Here is a 22423-nt window from a genome sequence, read left to right as displayed (position 1 = left end):
AAAAATACTTATCAATATAATACCATGGTCAGGAATGTGAACTCTAGAGTCAGGGGTTTAGAGTTAAGAGTCCTAACCACAACTAAAGCTTTGAACAACATAGAAATCACTCAGAGTTTGTTTCCTTTCCTAATGATGGCCTGACATTGTATCATAATTTGAGAGAGCTGTGCACATAAGAGAGAAAGGGAACTAGCCAACGAAGGCTCCATGATGCTCACATGTTCTATGATCTCACACTTTTGTATTATGATTAAGGGAAATCTTGGATAGGTCCAACTTTTTCCCCCTCAGCACATCTAGTCGAAAGACTGTGTGGTTTTAATTACTTTTTTGTTTCCTTTCATATAAAATTCATGTTTTGAAATACACTGGAGTTAGAATTCACATAAAGAAGGAAACATAACGGCGAAGGGTTCAAGGGTCACCTCTTCCCTTTACTCTACAGCTTTCAGAAAGAACACCGTGGTGGTTTGAATGAGAACTGTCCTCCATGGGCTCAGGTATGTGAGTACACAGTTTCCAGTTGGTGGTGCTGTGTAAGGAGGTTTAGGTGGTGCAGCCCGGGCTGGAAGAAGCACATGACTTGGGGGGGGGAGGGCTTCGAGATTATATAGCCTCACACTTCTTCCCATTTCCTTTCTCTGCTGCTTGATTTTGAAGACGCTAGTGCTCAAGCTCCTGCTCCCACTGCCACGCCTGCTGTTTGCAGCCATGCTTCTCCACCATAAGGGACCCATATCCTTCTGGAACTGTAAATCCCCCAGACCCTTCTGGAAGTGGTTTCTGGTTCTGTGTCTTTATTGCAGCAATATAAAAGTAACAAATATAACCACTATCTATATAAAAGCTAGAGAGTGAGATCGATCCACGTGGTATGGGTAGCCTCTTGCTTGGAGTTTAGAAGGATCACGTGGTACTTTTCCAGAGTTTCCTTGAAGTTTCTACCAAGGGCCCACTAAACAGTGCCTTGATTTTTTTTAAATCCATTTTATACTTTCCCATAAGACACACAACTCTTGAGTGCAATATTTGAAGCAGCTGCTATCTGCAATCTAACTCAAATTAAATTTCATTTAGGAATTGCTAAGAAAAGAATTAAAAGAACGGAGGCACTTTGACTAAGGGGTAGTTGTGAAACTGGGTTATGGTAAGACAGTACAAAAGAGGACATTCCTTTGTCCTCCAATCCTCTCCTTAGCTTTTCCACTGACTGGATAGTCATATTCAGCAGTGCTTCATGGCATACAGTGGCAATATTTAACTCAGTGCCAATACTTGAGACAGAGCCAGACCAAAGATAAAAATAATCTCAGATAGAGGTTTCTCTTAAGTGTTATCTACCAGGTGATACTGAACAGGAAGAAATGGAGGCATCTTAATTCACATTAAGCACAGAAACTTAATTAAATCCACAAACACTAAGTTCTATAAGATACTAGAAGGGGGGACAATTATTGAGCTCTGGGGGTAGAGTTCATGAGTTGTCATGACAGACAGCAAACTTAGATCTTCATATCCTAAGAAAGTAGATACAAGTAAGGAAAATAATAAAGGAAAAAAGAAAAACCAAAAAGTTCAGAGAAACAAAGAATATAGAACCCTAAATTCCTATCTTTTCCTGATTACCCATGATACCATAACAATATGGCTGGCTGCCTAAACTAGACCTGAATAATGACAACATTAATAGACAGGCATGTTATTATGAAAGTAGGTGATATCCAGAGGCCCCAACTGTAAACAAACTACTATAGTCAGCTGATAAGTTAAGAAGAGAAATAGTCTCTCCCCAGGGTTGAGACCACCCTGCCACAGCCGGTGTAAGATGCCAAGTGGTCAGCCCTGAAACCATGTACATACTAGCAACACTAAACAGAAGGTAGAATTTGTATATTCATTTACACTTAGACACACACGCACACACATCTGTGTTTGTGTGTGTGTGCGTGTGTGTGAGTGTAAGAATAATAATCAAAGAAAAAGCAGCCATGAGTTTGAGAAAAAATAGGAAATAAGTGGATAAGCATGCAAAGGATTGAAGGGGAGAAACGGAAAGGAGGAAATAACATAATTATATTTTGATTAAAATTTCAAAATTATTAAGAAAAAATCCTAAAAAGATGAGCCACCAATTATATCACCATAATATCTGGTGAAGCCACTTCAGACAGCACCTAGCTTATCTCTAACCCATGTCAGCTTTTCAAACAATTTTTCTAGATACTTTTAGCTTATGAGAAGACCAAGAAAGATTTGTCATTAGCCAAACTGCCTTCTGAAACCATCATACCCACAGAAAGCTTGGCTCAAAGGGGAAAAATACATCACCTTCTGTTCAATTAACCCTCAGAAGAAGTTAATGTACCTCGCACAGGCTTCATTGAATCCAGTCTGGGATCTAGACAAATGCTCCTTGTGGGAAAAGACATTGCATAGGGCTATGATGGTTACTTAAAACTGCCAGGTTAACACAATCTATAACTACATGGAAAGAATGTTCCAATTGAGGAATCACTAAGTTCAGGTTGTCCTAGGTGTGTCTGTTGGGGGATTGTCTTTATAGTTAATTAATATGGGAAGACTCAGTCCGTTTTGAGTGACACCAAAATGGACTTCCTTTGGCTGGGAGTCCTGAGGTATATAAGACAGGGGAAAGCTAGGTGAAAGCTTTGATACTTGACTGTGGATGCAATGGACTTATAAGTACCTTTGTAGAAGAGCGTATCAATCAGCTTACCCAAGAACAGCATGCCTTCCTTGCTGTTTTGCATAGGAGCAGCATTGTAATTCTAGAACCAGGACTCTCCAAAGAGATTCTTTCTGGAGGAAAGCAGGCAGCATCACTGGTTCTCTGGGCTACAAGTCTGCCCTCCAACTGCCTCCCATGAGTCTAAAGCCAGCAACTTGCAAGGCAGAGGCTGACGGAAGCAGAGTCTGATGGGTTCAGTTGCTGTTGTGAGTAGATGCCTTCCTTTAAGTCTCGGAGCTACCATGTTAAGGCTATATCCCAGAAAATATGCCAAAGGGGGTTTGGAACATGGGTCTTAGGTAAGACATATACAATTTGTGAATGGAGTTTGAATTTTGTTCCTTGTAGTACCATCACGTTGATCATGCCTCTGATGGAGTAGAACATTGATTTTCATGGAAATATGGACAAGAAGGTCACCCCCCAATACTCCTACCCAGACAAAATTGTGAGATCACAAATAAAGTCTCGGCTTAATGATGCTATATGTTGGAGGTTTTGAACAGACTAATTAATTAATCTGCTTGACACTAATTGAGTGCCAGGTGTTGGGATGGGCAGCTGGATACAAAAGGAAATCCTACCCTAGGACCCCAGCCCACGAAGTGGTTACCATCAAGGCAGGTGCAGTAGGTACTTCCCTGATATGAGCTGCTCTTCAAGCAGATCAACACCAAGATAGAAAACATGGCCTCAGATTCATGCAGCTCTGGATCTGAATTCTACCTCTTCCATACACCCACAAGGCATAGTGTGTACCTTGTTTTTCTTTATCCATTGAAACAGTCTGATCTGCCTTATAACCAGGGACTTACAGAAAACACATAAAGATTTCAGTAACCTTCAGTAACCATAAGATTTCAAAAAGTCGTAGAAGAAATGATCAGCAGGATGGGGAGATGTTTAGGATGTTAATATGTTGGCACAGGAAATGAATATTATCATTAACTACCCCTTAATAAAAGTTAAAATGAAAAACTATTTAGCAGAGACTATTCATTATCTCTTAATAGCCTTTATCACTCAATTCATCTTATATTATATAAAACTCCCTTTCAACTATATTTTTATTTTCTGAACTATTATTGTATAAATAATAAGTACCACCTAATCTAGGACTTAATCATCTCATTACTTTTGTGTTAATTGTCTTCTTACAACAAGGCTTATCTCCCAAATTATGTTGCACAGCTCACTGAAGACAGCACAGACGGTGGAGTTTAGGGATATTTTCTTGCATGCTTTAAGTTGTCAATAAATATTGTCAAAACTGAATAGGAAGGATCTGAGTTTTCACATTTATCAATGTATAAAGCTATAGTCTGTTTTGAACACTGACCATGTAAGGATAAGCCTGAACATTCACAGGCCATTCTTTCTCATGTTTTCTAAAAATGAAGAGTTTGTAGCCAAATCAGAAACACAGTGGGAAACCTGACAGCCACCTTCTGTTACATGAGAATCTTCCTTTGGCTTCTGAGTAGGTCTCAGCAATGCCCAGGGCAGGCAGGGGAAGAGGACAGACTCCTCGGAACAATTCTTAACTTGCATTTCAACATGGAATCTCATGGAGTTTGCCTGTGGCATTTTGAAAAGAATTTCATTAAATGTTGCTAACATGTCATAAGCTCCTTTAAATGGAAGGGTAATGGCTCATAACATTTGTAAGCTTTTTAATTTCATGGAATATGAGCAGCATAATCAGGACCTATTAAAGTCAATCAGCTGTGCCAAGTGGGGCTACCTACCTTTGCTTTGTTTCTCTTTTCCTTGTGGGCGTACCCTGGGAACCAACGGGTAGCAAGCCCCAGTAACATTCTTTAAGGTTCACACTGGCATGTCGCATTCTGAATAACTTCCAATGAAACCACTGTGGCTCTATTTGCATACATGGGTTGAACAGACACCTCTGGGAAATGACTCTCTCTGGAAAAGAGAGATTTCTCTTTGCGTTTGCTTCAGCTCAGAAGGCAGAATCTTGAGAGAATTCAAAATCAGCCATCTGACCATGGTAACTGGAATTAGTAAATGGATATAAACATAAGATTCTGGTCTCCTGCAACCCAGAAGTGGCCAACTACTGCTCTATCAAACCCTGTTCTGTGGTTTCTCGTCTACTGTCTAGCCTTAACTTATAACAGTAGCCACCTTAATACCAGGTTAAGCAGCAGGTACGGTGGTAGGCAAAGTGCTAAATTTACTGATTGGGGTTTCACAAAAACTCAGTGTTTGGAACGACAAGTGTTAAGATGTCAAACCACATACCAGAAGTTACAAAGCTAGAAATGGGCAAAGCCACGCTTCAGATCAGTTTCCATCTGGCCCTAAATCACATGCACACTGCTTTTGTGTTATACTTTCTTCCACATGCCCTGTTGCTAGTGTTCCCAGAGGAATGGCAATACCTCAAGAGCATTTCCACTCAGGGAATGTATCATTTTAGCATAGCTGAAAGCTATAGAGTTAAACAGAGGGAATGGATATCACAGTCAAGGGAGAAAATGAGAAAATACACATCACAATTTGAAAGATAGAGCTGAATATAGTGAATCAGTAAATGGCAAAACAACAAATATTTGACAGTATGGAAAGAAGGAAGACGACGGATGAGGACCTGAGCAAGCGATAGGCACCTGCAATGGTTAAACCCCCATGGCCGGCTTTACTGGTCGTGGGATCACCTAAAATGCACCACAGGAAGTGTCTGTAAGAATGCTTCTCGAGAGCTTTACCTGACCTGCAGGGCACCAACCCTGAATATAAGGCTCAATCCTATGGACTGCGCTCCTGACCCAAATAAAAGGGGAAAGAGGAAAAGGCACGAGACCAAGACTCTTATCTCTCCTTTTCATGGTAGCCAACTGCCTTGTATTCCTGATACCATGTCTTCCCTGCCCCCATAAAATATGAGCAAAATAAACTCTTTCTTCCTTAATTTGCTTGTGTCAGGCTTTTTCACAGCAATGAGAAATGCAAGTAGCACAATGCCCAACACTGGGAACACACAGAAGGAAGGACTTTTAATTCTGTTCAGTTCCAACTGTGTATTATAGCCACACATTGGTGCGGGAGGTCCTTCTGTCTATGTGTTGCTTTTATTGGTTAGTGAATAAAAAAAAAAACTGCCCCAGCCTTTAGCAAGGTAGAAGGAAGGCAGAGTCATGGAGAAGCCATGTATCTGCTGCCAGAGACAGATGTGCTGAAACTTGGCTAGTAGGCCATGACCTCATGGTGATGCACAGATTAATGGAGATGGGTTGAATTAATATGTAAGAGTTAGTCAATAAGAAGCTAGAACTAATGGGCAGGGAGTGATTTAAATAATACAGTTTCTGTGTGATTATTTCGGGGCTAAGTGGCTGGGGACCAACAAGCGACCCCTTCCTACAGCACATCTGAGGACTCCACAGTTCAGAGATGCACCTGTTGCAGGAGGCCGCTGGTTAGTTCCCAGCTGCTCAGCCCTGAAATAATCACACAGAAATTGTATTAATTAAATCACTGATTGGCCCATTAGCTCTAGCTTCTTATTGGCTAACTCTTATATTAATTTAACCCATTTCTATTCATCTGTATATTGCCATGGGACAGTGGCTTACTGGCTATACTACTTTCGGCATGTCTGACTCTGGCAGCGCCTCCATGGTATCTTTCTAGCTCTTCCTTCCTCCTCCTATGTTATAGGCCAAGCCAGTTTCTTTATTCATTAACCAATAAAAGCAACACATAGACAGAAGGACCTCCCATACCATCTCCTCTTTTCTCTTTTAAGCTGAGTATGTAAATCTTCACAAGGTAAGCGGGGGAAAAAAAAACCTGAATACCCAAACTGAAACTTCACAACAACATGCATAAGATACACTTTATACCCTTGGTTACAATTTATACAAATGCTTAGGGGAACAATAGCTATTTCTCAATCTGCCAGTAATGATCAGACCCTGAAAATATTCATAGCACCATAGTCTCAGGCATATATACTCACTCTCATATCTAAAATATATGGGTTTTTTAATAAAAAGAATAAAACAATTATATCCAAGAATATTTACTGTATATGGAGGGGTGCTGTGGGATTATCTGAGTTGAAAAGAATCAAGAAACAGGGCTGGAGAGATGGCTCAGGGGTTAAAAGCAGAGTACTGAGTTCAGTTTCCAGTACCCAAGCCAGGTCATAGCCACCTATAACTCCATCTCCAGAGAATCTGGTACCCACTTCTGGTTTCCATGAGCACCCACATTCATATGCATCCACACTCATATGCACGCGTGCACACACACACATACACACACACACACTCATACACATAACTTTTAATCTTTAAAAAAGACTGAAGAAACAATCCAAGGAGAGATAATCAGGAGGTACATATTGTAAGCAGAGGAATTTACAAGGCCAGCTGAATTCAGGATGGAAACAACCTTTCTCCAAAGGAATCCCAAAAGATGCTTTAGCCCTAGGATGATCATTAGCCACATCAAATTACTTCATCTCCTATGTGGGATTTGGAAGGACTGGTAGAGGTGGAAGATACTCCCTAACGTTTTCTGGGTTTCTTAGTTGAAATAGTGAACCAGAGGTAAGAAGTTTACAGTTTCTGTAAGTTTAAACATGTCTGTGTGTTTTGCATTGGCAAACTTAGAGATGAGCAGAGTGCTTAGACATTTAGAAATGAAATAGTTTGATGTCCCAGCTAAAACATATCCACATGACCCAGTTTCACTGAAACAATATGGTGTTTTTGTATATCAGTATGTCACTGAGCCGATTTGTTCACAAGTCCTTGACCAGTCCCCAAAAGGTACTGTACTACAGTTCCAAATAGAGGCATAAGTAGAAAGAGGCCATGATGCAGTGGGAGCTGGTACAGCCCATCAGGTGTGTCCAGCTTTTGACATTGCAAAGTGATGTTTTCATCTATAATGCACATGCTCAGGAACTGCACAACTGAGTAATAAACATTATAAAAAAATTATCTCATAATGTTTTCAGTAAGTTTACCATTATGTGTTGGACTGAATTCATAGTTATCCTGGGGTACTTGCCACCTACAGGCCACAGGTTAGAGTCCCCTTAAATAGGACATCTGTGATTTAAGAGGAGAGAAAACTAGAACAGAAGCTCTGAGATGGAGTATGAGAAGTGACCAGAGAAGAAGTAAGCGGTAGAAAAAGGGAGTAAGGTTCTCTAATCTTTGTAGCCCTAGTGAGAGGTCTGCATGTTTCCCCGAATTACAAAGGAAAGAAGTTAGGCAAACAGCACAATATAACCTATATCTATCTTCTACTGCTCAAGATAGTAAACATCCCAGTTATAAAGGTCAATATTAAAGTCCAGTCTGGAGAGAGGAGTACGACTGTGGAGAAATGGTTTAGCAGTTAAGAACACTGGCTGCTCCCGCAGAGGACATGGTTCAGTCCCCAACACCCACATGGATGCTCACAGCCATCTGTAGCTCTAGGTGCAGGGGATCTGACACCCTCCTCTGACTTCCTTGGACACTTGCAGGTGAGTAGTGTGCTTACAGACATGCCAACAACACACTCATACAGATAAAAACAAAAAAATAAATCTTATAAAAAAAAAGGGGATCCAGGTGGATTGGGATATGAGATTTGTGTTCGTTCTAAGTTTTGACGGCACATCTCTAGTGAGATGACTGCCACACACGGATTCTTCCTCGCATCACCACAAAGGGATGAAATGGGACATTTATACTAGTCCTGTGACTACTGGCTTTTAAGCATGGAGGGTTGGGCTCAAATTGCTTAGATTCAAATTCAGTAAACATGCATAAACAATGCTGTGGGCTACGCCCTCTGCAGGGTGCTTTTGACACTTATTAGTTTATTTGATCTAACAGCAAATCTTATTTTGTCTATTAAAGACAAAGAGAGTCAATATGCAATAGAACCCAAACCCAATTCCTCCGAAGAGTGGTCTTAGGAGTACTTCAGGATTTGCCACCAAGGACTGGGGAGGTCCTTTAGTGCATACAGCACTGACTTGGCATGCACTGATCCTGGTAATTGTTCCGTAGCGTGGCATAAAGCCCTGCCTGGTACTGCATGCCTGTAACCCCAACAGTCAGGAAATGGAGGCTGAAGGTTAGAAGTTGAAAGTCAGCCTCTACTATGTTATACCTTTAAGGCTAGCCTGGGCTGTCTGAGATCTTGTGTCAAAAAAAAAAGTGTGTATTTAATTCCTACAGTTTTCTGGTAGAACTCTTTTTAGCTATCCTGTGAAAATAACAGCTCTAGTGTCCAAAGCTCTTCACGGGGTAATTTCCCATTCACTTAGTATTGCCTGCATGGCACCTTTGGGCCAGGAATTTACTGAACAAGGCTGTAAGCATAACAACACTAGGCTTTCTGGGTTATTTAAGCTTTTCTCCAGGGGTAATTGAAAAAAAAAAAAAAAAACAGGTATTTTGTGAGGCCAACTTAACAAAAATCAAAACATACAGGTTGACCTTATAATCAATATGACTGGATCTCACAGGTCCTTGGTTGGCCTGTGGCGTGGGTAGTGATGAGTACTCAGACAAAAAGAGTTCTCTGTACTTATCTATGAAAAGATGGTAATGACCCCCAGCCCACCATTCATTACTGTGCTGTGGTTGGCCATCCACTTACAATTTTTATTTTGTTTTTAAATCTAACTACCTGGTATTAGACAACCTTGTGAATTTCCTGATGACTCTAGGTGTCTGTCCCTATCACCCACCATGCTTGAGACAGGCTCTCTTCAGGTTTGGCTGCTTTCCGCAGACTAACTGGCCTGTGAACTTCCTGGGATTCTCCTGTCTCTGCCTCCCATGCAGCCAGGAGAACTGGCATTACAGGCATATGCTGTGGTGCTTGGATTTATACAGACGCTTGGAATGCAAACGCGGGTCCTCGCTCTAGGGCACCAAGTGCTTTGCCACTGAGCCATCTCCCGAGTCACTTCTGCCCTTTCAATGCTGTCACATGCTGCCAATTCCTGTATTACTTTTACAATAATTCCTCTTGTACGTTCCAATTCAGTTTCTGTTTATAACAATACTCAAACAATTCTGTACAGAATAACCTACAACCGAGAGCAATTTATCATCTCACAGTTCTGGAAACTGAGGAGCCCAAGGTCAACGTTCAAGTAAGTTCAGTCATATGGTATGGCTGTTCTCACTGCCGTGTCTTTCTGAAGGGAGGGTGGCATGTTCTCAAGTAGTGAAGAGGACAGAAAGGGTGTAAAAGGTCAGATGTTTTATGATCTTCCCTATAGAAAGGTTTATCACAATGGAGGATCCCTTGCTATCTCTTAAAGAACTGGCTTTTACATAAACCACTAAAGGTCAAATGGAGGTGACATATCTCAGTCATAGCTCTCCTAGTCCCACGTTTTGCTAACTTAAAATGCTATGACGCCCTTGAGTGTTTGTGGCAGCGATGGGAAGCATGGTTGTAACTTCAGCACCTCTAAAAGCTCAGATCGAAAAGCAAATAAAAAAATAACTATCGGGAATGTTACAAAATGAGGGACTCCTGTTAACAACCGAAGTGAGGAGCAAACAATAAACAGTTTTGTGTTAATAACTGAAAAATGAACCCAACTCCATTTCTCATGTCTTAACGAGCTACCACCTAAGAAGATCTCAACTCGCCATGAATATTCCCCTCGTGTTTAGCAACAAAATTGAGCCTTGACTGAGGGCTAAAACCAATCAATGTTGCTTGATGGTAGAACACTTCAATTATTCTACCATCTGTACTTGCGCTTTTCTCTTGAGAGAAGGGCGTTTCATTTCCATGACTCTGATGTTGCATAGCTGGAGCTGTGTGGCTCTGTAGCAGGGGCCAGGCACACTACAGCAGCAAGCAAGGAGAACAGGCCGGCCGGATGTCTGTTTCACTCCCTCACCCTGGCAATTGCTGTCACAACCCACCCTCCCCTCTTTCCTTTCCCACGAACCACAACAGGTGCACGGGAGGCATATTTATTAGCCTTAAAAGCTTCATTTTCTTCACAGACCGTTTTAGTATTTGCTTGGGGGCAGAAACTCCGCTGACAAAACCAGAATCCCTCACAGAGATGGAGAGTCCCACGCTCATAATTTTAGGCAGCCGCCATTTAAAACATTGCCCATAATAATTGACTGTGTGCCGTAGCGAAGGGTTACACGTGGCTGCTTCCAGAGGTCACCCAAACCGGCGGAACAGCACAGATTTGCTTATCATTTCATAGGCCAAAGAAATGTTCCCTGCCACCTTTGAAACGCCATCTTCCAAACAATCATCTGTGATTCTGACAAGGAACAAGGTTTCTTAAATTGAGAGCAGGAGTGCAATACACAATAGCAATTATGAAGCACCCGGTGCTACAAGCATTGATGAAAGATGAGACTGTTTTGATTGAAACATTATGAGAAAAAAAAAACCAAACATTTTAAAGTAACTTTTTTTTTTCTAACAATTTAATTGTGAAGAACAGCAAAGCTTTTAGGAGTGTAACAAAACATGAGTCATCCTTAAACCTAGCTCCTCTCTGCATTAGCGTCCCAAGTGCTCTACAGGCACCGCTGGCTGTGAGATGCCCCTGGATTGAAATTAGATGTCCCTTTACCATTTAAAGAGCATCAATCAAACCACAGTGGACTCTGGCATGCATTCAGTTTTTGTTGTTGTTGCTAGTTCTTAAATGTTAAGTTCTGACATCTTAAATGGTAAAAAGTAACCAAGAAGTCGTCTCGGCACCAAGGGGCCATTGGGGTCAGCACAGACGTGCAGTCCTCCACCAAGTGTGTACCAGACACTGTATCAGCACAAGCTTTTGGTACAAATGGGACCTGGTGACATTGCTGAAGCCCGCTGATGGAGCTGAGGAGCTCCACAGTTTGAAGATCTGGAAGTGCTAATGTTTAATCCTTGGTCCACGCATGTCTCCATTCTTAGGAGTTTACATTTGCTTATAGACAGACGTCTGTATGTGCTTAGTGTAGAGAAGTGTGATGGGCTTCATCACCTTTATCTCTTTCAACCACCGAGTTGTCAGTCTCCCATCAGCCTACATTGTAGCTCCTTCTACCTTCCATGTGAATGAATGCTTAGCATATGCATGGAAATACAGTTAATTCACACACAAACCCTTGCAAAGGAGACACTTGGTCCTATTTCTAAGTAAGAAGTACGGATCTAAGCCAGGCGGTGGTGGCGCACGCCTTTAATCCCAGCACTCGGGAGGCAGAGGCAGGCGGATCTCTGTGAGTTTGAAACCAGCCTGGTCTACAAGAGCTAGCTCCAGGACAGGCTCTAAAGCTGCAGAGAAACCCTATCTCGAAAAACCAAAAAAAAAAAAAAAAAGAAGTACAGATCTAAAAGAACATTCATTGTGTCTTACCTTGTCTAGGATGTGAGTCTAGGAACTTCAGGGGTTAAACAGAGACAATAATAATATTTTTTTAAATGCTAACAACATATTATTATCATATTCAAACTTACTGACTTGTATTCAAGGTACTTTTCTAGAAACTATGGATATCCACGTTCACAGTGCTGTAGTAGGTTTAGGAGGCAGAGTTACAACTGTGCCCATTTTCTCAGGGAGCAAAGTGAGTCACCAGAAAGGTCAAGACATTTGCGCAAGCTCACATCCCTAGCAAATGGGTACACCTAGGATCTGAACTAAGGAAGGTTGTCCTTTAGAGTCTGGTCGCATGTGTGCGTGTGTGCATGCGTGTGTATGTGTGTGTTTAAAGTTTACTAATGACACTATATGATACCTGTCTGCAGTAAAATGGTTACTATATTGGAACAAATATACACTCTTAGTATCATACTTGTAAGTCTGTGCTGTTAAGGAGATCTGCTGGAGCGGGAGACTCACATAGGAAATTGTACAATTTACATACATTTATATAAGTTGGTATGATGTAGTATGGAGTGATGTAAGGAAACAGTGGCACCTGGCAAGGGTTGTGTTTTGGATGTGGTGTCTTGGGAAAACCTCTATTTGAACGATGTTGGAGCAGTCTTGGAGATGGAGTGAGGCTAGAAGCTTTCTAACTGGGTATGTAGAACCTATTAAGTATATTACGCCTGTTAACAAAGGAATCAGAGAGGTGGTAGAACAGGCTGCTGGGCCCCCATCACTTTGGGGTTGGGTTTCCAAGGGAAAACTGCTTAATGAAGTCTATGACTTTCAATGAACCATTGCACACCACAGATCGTTTCCAAAAGCCAAAGAAACCGAGACACGAAGGAGCTTGTCCAAAGGCTCGCTGCTCATCAATAGGACATTATGAAGAGAGCTTGACTGTCCAACTTTGAATCGGTAACATACCCAAAACACTAATTTTCCACCATTAACTTCCCCTTCCTATCCAAGAGGTTTTAAATAAATTCTGAACTTCTTTTATGGGGAAAGATCTTAATTCACAGTCATGCTGTGGCTTTGAGTTCCCTTGCGTTCTATTAGCTCTGCCTATTCCTGCTTCCTATTCTACTTTAGACTCCTTCCAACCTTGTCCCATTTTATAATCGATAGCTAATAATTTTTTCAGTTTTTGCGAGGCAGCTCCAAACCTTTGTCAAATACTTCACACCCAGATGAAAAAGGAGTGTTTATGGTATGAGATTAGCCTTAAAAAAATGACTTTCAGTGACCCCCCCCAGGGTCTTCAAAACAATGAGACCAAAATGATGGAAGGGGCAGCCTGAATGGCAGCGACCCTCAAGTCACACAACTACAGTCCCAGACTTCAAGCTTATGCCTCCTTCCTCTACCACAGTCATGGCTAATAAATGTAACTGACACCTGAGCAAAGTCCTCCATAGTCCTTGTAATTTGGTGTAAGAAGATCAAACACAACTTCTCTTGCTAAGAGAAGAATAAAAGCCTTACCAGTCCTTTAAATTCTACAGCAACCAAAAACCTTCGAATATTTTCAGCTGTTTCTCAGGAACACCAACCCACCAGTGTCAGTGTTTATTCATAATTTGTTGCCTGTTTAAAACAAAGGCAAGCAGCTGGTTTGCAGTATTGGCCACAATAAATCACAACATGTTAGCAGATACACGGGGGAATGCTGCCTGGTTTCACTGTACAGATGGGCTTATAGATGACCCTTCCACGAGTCCTACTACCCTGATTTATGTGTGAGCAAGGAAAGGCAAAGATGTCTAATGCCCCACTCTGACTTAGCACAAATCATTTTTATTTACCCAGGCAATATTTCATGGTCCAGTTAACTTCTTAATTAAAGGCAGCAAGATGCTCATGTTCCATGCAAGTGGCATGGAAAATACTGTTCTGTGTGCAATATGTTCAGCCGGGAGTCGATGCTGTTTGGCTTATTCAGGAGACACCACTGTAGCCTCCATTTGATTTCTGCATAGCTCACTGCAACCAAATGATCAGTGTTCCTGTCTGTCATCCCACACTAGTTCTGAAATTTTCCCACTCAGATAAAACATTCAGAATCCCAAATTATCTGCCCAACCTGAACTCAGTGTGTGTAGCCATTAGAAAGATGAACACAAAAAAGGGAGGCACATTCTTGAGACAGAGCGAAGATGGCTATAGGTAGAGTCACAGCTTCAGCCTCCAGCGGAAGTTCCAAGAGTGCTACCACCTGCAAGAGTACATGCAGGCAATCTCAAAATGGAAAAGGAGAAAAATGGAGGTCTCATAGGCTTTTATGGCAATTTGAACCTACAGTTCCAGCAGGTAAAAGAGAACGGCCCCAGAAGGAAATCAAGCACAGATCAGCCAAACAGAACAGAGTGCCCAGAAACAACCCCACGCCCACACAATCAACTATTCTCTATTTCAGGAACCAAGAGTCATGATGGGGAGAGAACTGTCCCTTTAATAAACAGTACCAAGAAAACTGGATATACACATTCACATGTGAAGGTATAGAGAAGAAGGAAGACAATCAGGGGAAATGGAATCTCAATCTTAAATGATACTCAAAAATCGTAGTAAAGAGGACGAAAACTTAAATATAAGACCTAAGCTGATAAAACGGCTGACAGAAAAAAAGGTCAAGTTGATCTTGCCTTTGAGTTTTGATATTTTTTATAAGAACCAAGAATGAATGAATCAAAAGCAACTATAAACAAATACACAGAATTCCATCAAATACACACTAATGATTCTGTATGGCAAAGGCATTCTCTCACAAAAGTGAGAAACCAGCCTCTCCATGGGCAAAACATGCAGCACCTAACAAGAAACTGAAGGAAACATATATAAAGAGTGCACAGGACTCAATAGCAAGGATAGTAATTTGATTAAGGAAAGGCAAAGGACCTGAGTAGCCTTTTTTCCCAAAAGAGACATGCAACAAAAGGATGGCAGGCTTGTTAAGAGTGCTCTCAGGAATATTACTAATGAGAGGAGAAATGCAAATGGAAACTGAGATGTCATTCCATATCCATTAGTGGGGCATGATCAAGAAGAAGAAAGATGTGTGTGCTGACAAATAGGTATAGAAACCAAAACCCTCACACGCTGCTGGTAGGCGGTGCCTACGAGATGAGAACCTGCGCACCCTCCTCAGAAAACAGAAAGAACTCTCATATGACACAGTGATCAGCTCGGAAAAGACACAGTCAGTGAGAACAATCTTCGTGGCAAAGAGCTGTCAGTACTCCTGCGTTTATTCCAACATTACACAAGAAGCAAGACATGGAGTCAGTCTAAGCACACACTAATAGATGAGTGGATGAAGAAAATGTGTGCGTGTGTACACGATAGAATATAATACAACTGAGGCCTAAAAATGAAAGTTTCTCAGTCGTAACAATGTGGAGGAAACCAAACTACGTGAAATTGCAGAAAAAAAAGGCAACAGAAGGGGTAGTAGTTATTATGGGTAGGTGGTGGGGTAGGTGAAGTACAGACTCATTGGGTCCTGACCTTTGGTTATAATATAAGTCTTGGATGAATGTATAACATAGAAGTTCTGAAGTTAATAGTATGTTTTACTCACTTGAAGTCTGTAGTGAGGGGCTGCGGGCAGGCCTGCTTTTCGTCCTGCCCTGCTCCAGGCCGCCGGCTAGCTTATGCCCCAAAATAATTACACGGAAACTGTATTCTTTTAAATACTGCCTGGCCCATTATTTTCAGCCTCTTTCTCACATCTTGACTAACCCATATCGAATAATCTTTGTAACACCATGAGTGGTGTCTTACCGGGGAAGATTCAGCATGTCTGACCTGGTGGCTTGCTCCATCGCATCTGGCATCTCTCTGAGGAGAGGCACGGCGGTCTGCCTCACTTAGGAGAGGCGTGGCAATTGTCTGAGCCATCTACCTCACTTCCTTCTTCCTGTTCTGTCTACTCCACCCACCTAAGGGCTGGCCAAGGCAGTTTCTTTATTAACAAATGAAATCAACAGATAGATAGAAGACACACCTACATCAGAAGTCATCTTAGAAAACCTGCATGGCAAAACAAGAGGACTGTGGTAATATCTTGTTTGTAATGGTCACTTCACAATACAACTCAGGACATTATTAAGGCTGTATGCCTCTATATACACAATTGTATTTGTCAGTTGTATAATCAGTAAAAGCTGAGGTGTGCTCACAAGAACTGAATGACAACAGAGAACTTAGGCATAGGAGAGAAAACTAAGAAGCAAGCCATAAAGAGTGAGTTACGATTGTGACTAATTTTTAAAGCCCAATACTTTTTTAAAAAAATAAATATTCCCTCTTATTTTTCTAAACGGAAAAAATAAAACCAAATTTATTGACTCCTAAATGAGTTGTGTACACTTGCAGTTCTGTAAACCAAGAGCAGAGGACAAGGGACCTTAGAGCCAAGGGACATGATTGGAATGATGTGATATGGACCACCATGACTCATAGAGACTGGCAGACTAGAGACACAGTGAGCAGGAGAAAGTGCTATCCAGATCTACCCTCGGAAACACCAGCCCACTGCTAAATTCTCTCTGTTCTCTGTGAGGATCAGAGTTCTTCTCTTCGTTAAAATCAAATCAACAAATGTGGATATTTCAGTAAAGTGTGAAATTGTCATTCTTGCCTACCTGAAAAGAAAAACAGCAGCGGTGTCAAGTGGTGTCTGTGGGAGAATGAGGCTCATGGTGGGCAGGGCTTCCCATCAGCCAGTGGGTGGAACGTGGGTCCCATAAGATGCATTCATCAGGACAAAAACTTACTACAGAGAGACTGTCCCATCAGTGGATAGATCTGATATCACTAGGTCTCATTTTCTGCATCATTCATCATTTTGGGGTTTATTTTCCTAGCACCATGACTCGTCTAAAGGGCTCAGTGTTGTGATCCAGCCAGTTATCCCTATCGTGTGGGAAATCACCAGGTGTGACCCAGCTAATCCAGCTGGTATGATGGAAAATACTGAAGGCCAGCTCAGCAGTATCACCTTGGGGACTTGTAGTCATGGAGTTCAGGTGTGTTTGAGCTGCTGGTAGCAAGGCAAGTCCTATCTCTTTCACTAGACATTACTGCCCCAACCATTCAGGGAGGTGATTCATGGAATTCAACTCTCAGGGACTGTGAATATTGAGCTTAGATATGTCTCGGTAATTCAGAAATTAACATTTGCTGATATCCCTCACAGCTGTAAATGTATCTTCTTAGGTGATTGCTACCACACCCAATAATTCGTAGTGCTTTTACCAGGACTCCAGCCTTCGCTTATGCTTCGCTTATGAAATCAGTTATGGTATTGAGCATTGTGTGGATGGTTTATCTCACTTCTCAGATCAGTGAAACAGAAAACCAAATTGCAGATAATTATCTCTTCATTACTCTACCCCATGGAGAATGGTTCTCGACGTCAGTCAACTGGTCATGAGTCTCTTCTGATGGGGAAGAGCAGAAGATGCCTGGGAAACACAGCAGGGGGAGGATGTGTGGTGGGATGATGCTGTCGGTGATTTGAAGGAGGAGAGTGGAAAATTGCTGAGTAATATTGTTAGAACAGGAGGTTGAGGCATCACTGAGGTCTGGGGCTCAGTGGTACCCAACCATCATCCTTTCCTTTCTATTTTCCTTGACAGCAGAACTATAGTTTTTTCAGATGCCTCAATCTCCTCCTGCACAGAGGAGGGTCTGTAGACCAGCCCTAAAGGTCTGGCAATCTTTCCTTTACTGTTTCCTGTCAGCCCACTTGTTTTCCCCTGTGACATTCCAAAGAGATACAAGCTCCACCTCACAGCAAGCAATTCCCCCATTTTCCTCGGTGACTTTCAATGTTCTCCAAGACTGAAAGGTAAAAGTCTACACACCACTGAGCTATAGTCTTGTATCTCTTTCCAACAAACCAAGGCAGCCTAACTGCAGGTAAAAGTCAGAGCTTTCCATAAGTTAGGTATTAAATAGATGGTTTTAAGAGGCAGTGGTAAAGGCATTTTTATGCTTAAAAGCCCCCCCTCTCTCAATATCATATATGACTCCAGGTCTCTGAAGGTCAGAAAAATGCAAGCTAATGACAGAGCCAAAGAAAGAGATCAATGGTTTCTTGGAAGCAGGACAACATGACGGTTTGGTGGTTCAGGGGACTTAAAAGGGACAGAGAGAGACTTTTACGGGTGGTGGATAGGTTCATTATTTCTATAGTGGTGAGGTTTTTGATGGGTACTTGTGTATGTGACACACACACACACACACACTTTATTAAAACAATTTAAAAAAGATTTTTGACAGGCCTTGCTGGGGGACTTTGGGCTGTACTCCAGATGTGATAGGAACAGAATGCTTCTGCAAGTAGAGGGACTTAGCATCACAAATTAGATTCAGTCTCAACAGTCCTAGACCTCATACGGCCCTCATATAAAATAAGCAGTTACAGTAAGTTGCTAGATTTCATTCATTATATCCGATGCATATTATGCAAATGATGCTTTGAGAAACTTTCTAGTCAGTTTTGGCTTTCATGTGGACAGCGAAGCAAAGCGAAGGATTTGATAGACGTTTTCAACCAATGATCTCCACTTCTTCATATAATTAGTAAATAAAAGTATGTAACAAAGTGACGGGCATTAGCTTTCTTAATATTGTCATCAAATATCTGATAAGGAGTGACACAGGGGTGGCAGGAGAGGTTATTTAGGCTCACACTTTTGACAGTGAAGTCTATGTGTGTGTGGTGGGTATGGCAGGTGATGGCAACTGTTGGGAGGGGGCAAGTGTGAGGTTGCTTGTTCACATGTCTAATGATCATGGAGCACAGAGGACCAGGAATATAAACCTGAAGGCCCTCCCTTGGTGACACACTTCCTCCACTAAACCTCTACTGCCTAACTATTTTACAACCTACCAAGAGAGCACCGGTAACCGGAGACTGACCAGGTGACACGGGAGCCTGTGGGGGACAGTTCACATTCAGACCATAACCCTAACCAACTAACAACAATGAACATCGTTCACCACCAAGCTTGATAACCTGGACTCACAAAGGTATGGCAGGTAGGAGTCATGTATTTTACTACAAGAAAGGAAAATGAAAGTCTTTTGCATGAGACTAGTTAACAATAAAGATTTAGAATTAGATTTTCAGAATTGAATTTTTTTCTATTTTTTGAAAGTTATTCTGGACATTTTATTTATCAGTGTCTTAGTTCACTAATCTATAAAATGGAGTAGCAAAAGGTTTTACCATAATGACCAACATTTGAATTAAATAAAATATCTATTATGCATGCAAAGACAGCCTGGAACTCAACAGTACTTGACATTCAGTAATAAAATACAATTTTAGGGTCACAGTTGCTAACAACAAACTGAGGGTCAACAGCAGGCCTACAACATATAAATTGTAAGTGAAAAACCAAAGTTCTGATTCATTAGTCCTCTTTCCACAGATGACTTTAAAATAGTTGACAATTAAAAATAATAGTAAGATTGCCCTGAAAAGGTCTAGTACTAGGGTTTTCCTGTGTTTATCATCTAGTTCATTGCATCATCAAGAATCCTGCTAACAGTGGCTACTGCCATCTCTGCCACAAAAGTAAGGGACTTGGTGGGATAACCTTGTTTATAGCACCACAGCTAGTTTGTACCTAAGTCTTAAGTCAAAAGCCAATTTAACCACCATCCCCATGTGCCATCTCAGCGTTGAGCAAGGTAGATTTCCCCAGATTTAGATTTCAGAGCATCAGTTGCTTTCTTTTCTCATCAGAAACTTACTGGTCGGGACTGGATTTCTTTGGCGTAGAGAGGTTGTAAGAATTCCGAGTCTCCTTCTAGCTTCAGACCCTTTTCTGTGATTCTTAAGTTCCCCATTCCATCCTGAAATAGACACACAGACACAACAGGGAAAATATGATGAGCTAACATTTCAAAATACCCTAGGCTATCAAAAATTGAAACAGTTATTGCCTTCTTCCTTCCTTCCTCCTTCTCTTTATTACTTGCAGGAGTGAGATGAGGGGAATCCAAACGAACATAAAATACCAGGAGGCATTGTTCAATACAATTATGCGTATTATTCTTTTCGCTCACTTATACCGAGCAAATTCTATTCTGAGACTGCCCCTTAGCCACAGACTTGCTCTGAATGAGGAGGCCTTCATCCCTAAGCTACACAGAGCAGAGCAGGCAGGAGCGGTGAAAAGGATGATTCTCTAAGTGGAAATGAAATACCCTAGTTCCCAAATCCCTTGCAGAAATTTCTTTTTTTCTTTTTTTTTTTTTTTTTTTTTTTGGTTTTTCGAGACAGGGTTTCTCTGTGGCTTTGGAGCCTGTCCTGGAACTAGCTCTTGTAGACCAGGCTGGTCTCGAACTCACAGAGATCCGCCTGCCTCTGCCTCCCGAGTGCTGGGATTAAAGGCGTGCGCCACCACCGCCCGGCTCCTTGCAGAAATTTCATACCAACAGCTTGGGGTCAAATTGTGTCTGCATATGATTTGTTTGGATCCTCAGACATTTGAGAACTCTAATTAGTGATTAGCACTTTAAAAGTATTTGATGTGTTAATGCTAAAACATATTCAAAGGTAGAAATCTTCGGCATTATCTACCCACTTACCCCCCACCTTCAACATGTATCAAATTTGCTCCCTATCATGCCTGCCTCCATTTTCCCTCCCCCTTGCTCAAAAATAATCCAAATACCATTTAAATGATTGCAATGCCTCTTGACAATCAAACCTTAATATCAAACATAAAATATCAAACCCTAACAATCATTCTTGTGTTAATAACAAATACCCATATTAATGCCCACATTTCACTGGTAATATGTTTTACTCTCTAATAATTTGCTTGTTTGAATGACATTTTCTAGCATTATTGGTTGATAGAAAATGCTAGGTAGCTTCCTATACTCCAGGTGGCATTTCTGTAATGAATCACTTACCTATATTTTCCCAGTCATTGAGGCTTTCTGTATTCATCCATTCTCATCCTTCTCATATCCCCCCTCCTCTCTGTATTTCTCTTTATTTTGATAAAATACAATGTCCATTCTCTTCCCATGCCTCATCATCTCATATAGGTTTCTCTGACTGCTGTATTTTCTATAAATTGTCAGTTACATCAGGAGCCTTGACCAGTCTCGGACTGAATTTTCTATGACTGTATCCAGAGCAAATTCCAGGAAACGGGGTGTATTTGTTTTCTATTGTTTTAATGAACCACAAGCCATAAACTCATTAATATTAAACAACACAAATTTTGTATCTAATATTACTTAATGTTTGGATTCTTCCTGAGGGCCATGGGACTAAATTCTAGGTGCTGGAAGGGCTGGTTCCTTTGACAGCTGAATGAGAACCTTTTCTGTTGTTTAGCTTCTATAGGCTTTTCCCAGTCCTGGGTTCATGACCTCGTTCCACCTTCAAAGACAGTAAAGGCTAGTTGAAAAACCACTAAGCACTTTGACCATAGAGCAAAGCTCTGTGATTTCCTTAGGGTCATGTTCTTTCTGACTTCCCTAGGGTCATGTTAATACTGCTAACTGGACAGGATCTAGAATTATCTAGGCGACAAGCTTCTCGGGATCCTCCTGAGATATCACCTACAGTATGGCAGCCTCCTGGAAACTCTGTGTGGAGGTGATCTGAATTAGGTTAATTGAGGTAGGAAGATCCACCTTAACTGTGAGTGGAAGGGGTCCATGGGCTGATATTCTGGACAACAGAAGAGGGAGAAACCAAGCTGCACATCAGCATTCAGTGCTCCATGCTTCTTGAATACAGATACAATATCACAAGCTCCCTGAACCTCCGGCTGCCAAGACTTCCCCCCCGTCATCAACTAGCCCTTTCAGCTGTGAGCTGAAGTAAACTCCTCATTCCTTGAGCTATTTCTGTTTTGTGTTTCAGTTGTAGCAATGAGACAAGCAACCAATGCAGCTAATTTAGGGCAACCTCGCCCTTCTGCCTTCTGTGGTCACCTGCTCACACAATTCTATCTGCAACTTTAACCCCCCTCAGCTAAGAACAGTAGCAACTTCTACACACTTTGCCATAGGGTGTGGCTACCTTTGGGATGAGGGAATTTTCTCTTTGCTACCTGGACTGTTTTTCTACCAAGACATGCATAGCACGATGTGATGAGCTGTTGCTGATCTTTGTTAGAAGGAGTCACCATTTTACTGGAAGTTAAAACGGACAATAGCCTGGTCCCATTAAATTCTATTAATTTCTATTGAGAAAAAAATCATTTCCTTCATTACTTACTTGCCTTAAA

General features: G+C 41.5%; 1 protein-coding gene across 1 annotated transcript in view; it reads right to left on the bottom strand.

Moving 5' to 3' along the window:
• The window catches only part of Sgcd (sarcoglycan delta), a 370481-nt gene that overhangs the window by 181588 nt on the left and 166470 nt on the right, over positions 1-22423 (bottom strand). Inside the window, exon 3 of the mRNA XM_038327665.1 lies at positions 19920-20021. Within this exon, the coding sequence (XP_038183593.1) occupies positions 19920-20021 (102 nt within the window). The remainder of the gene's footprint in view (positions 1-19919; positions 20022-22423) is intronic.

This window comes from Arvicola amphibius, chromosome 4 (genome assembly GCF_903992535.2).
Source record: "Arvicola amphibius chromosome 4, mArvAmp1.2, whole genome shotgun sequence".
In the NCBI taxonomy this organism is placed as follows: Eukaryota; Metazoa; Chordata; class Mammalia; order Rodentia; family Cricetidae; genus Arvicola; species Arvicola amphibius.
This window is presented reverse-complemented; position numbering and strand designations above follow the sequence as displayed.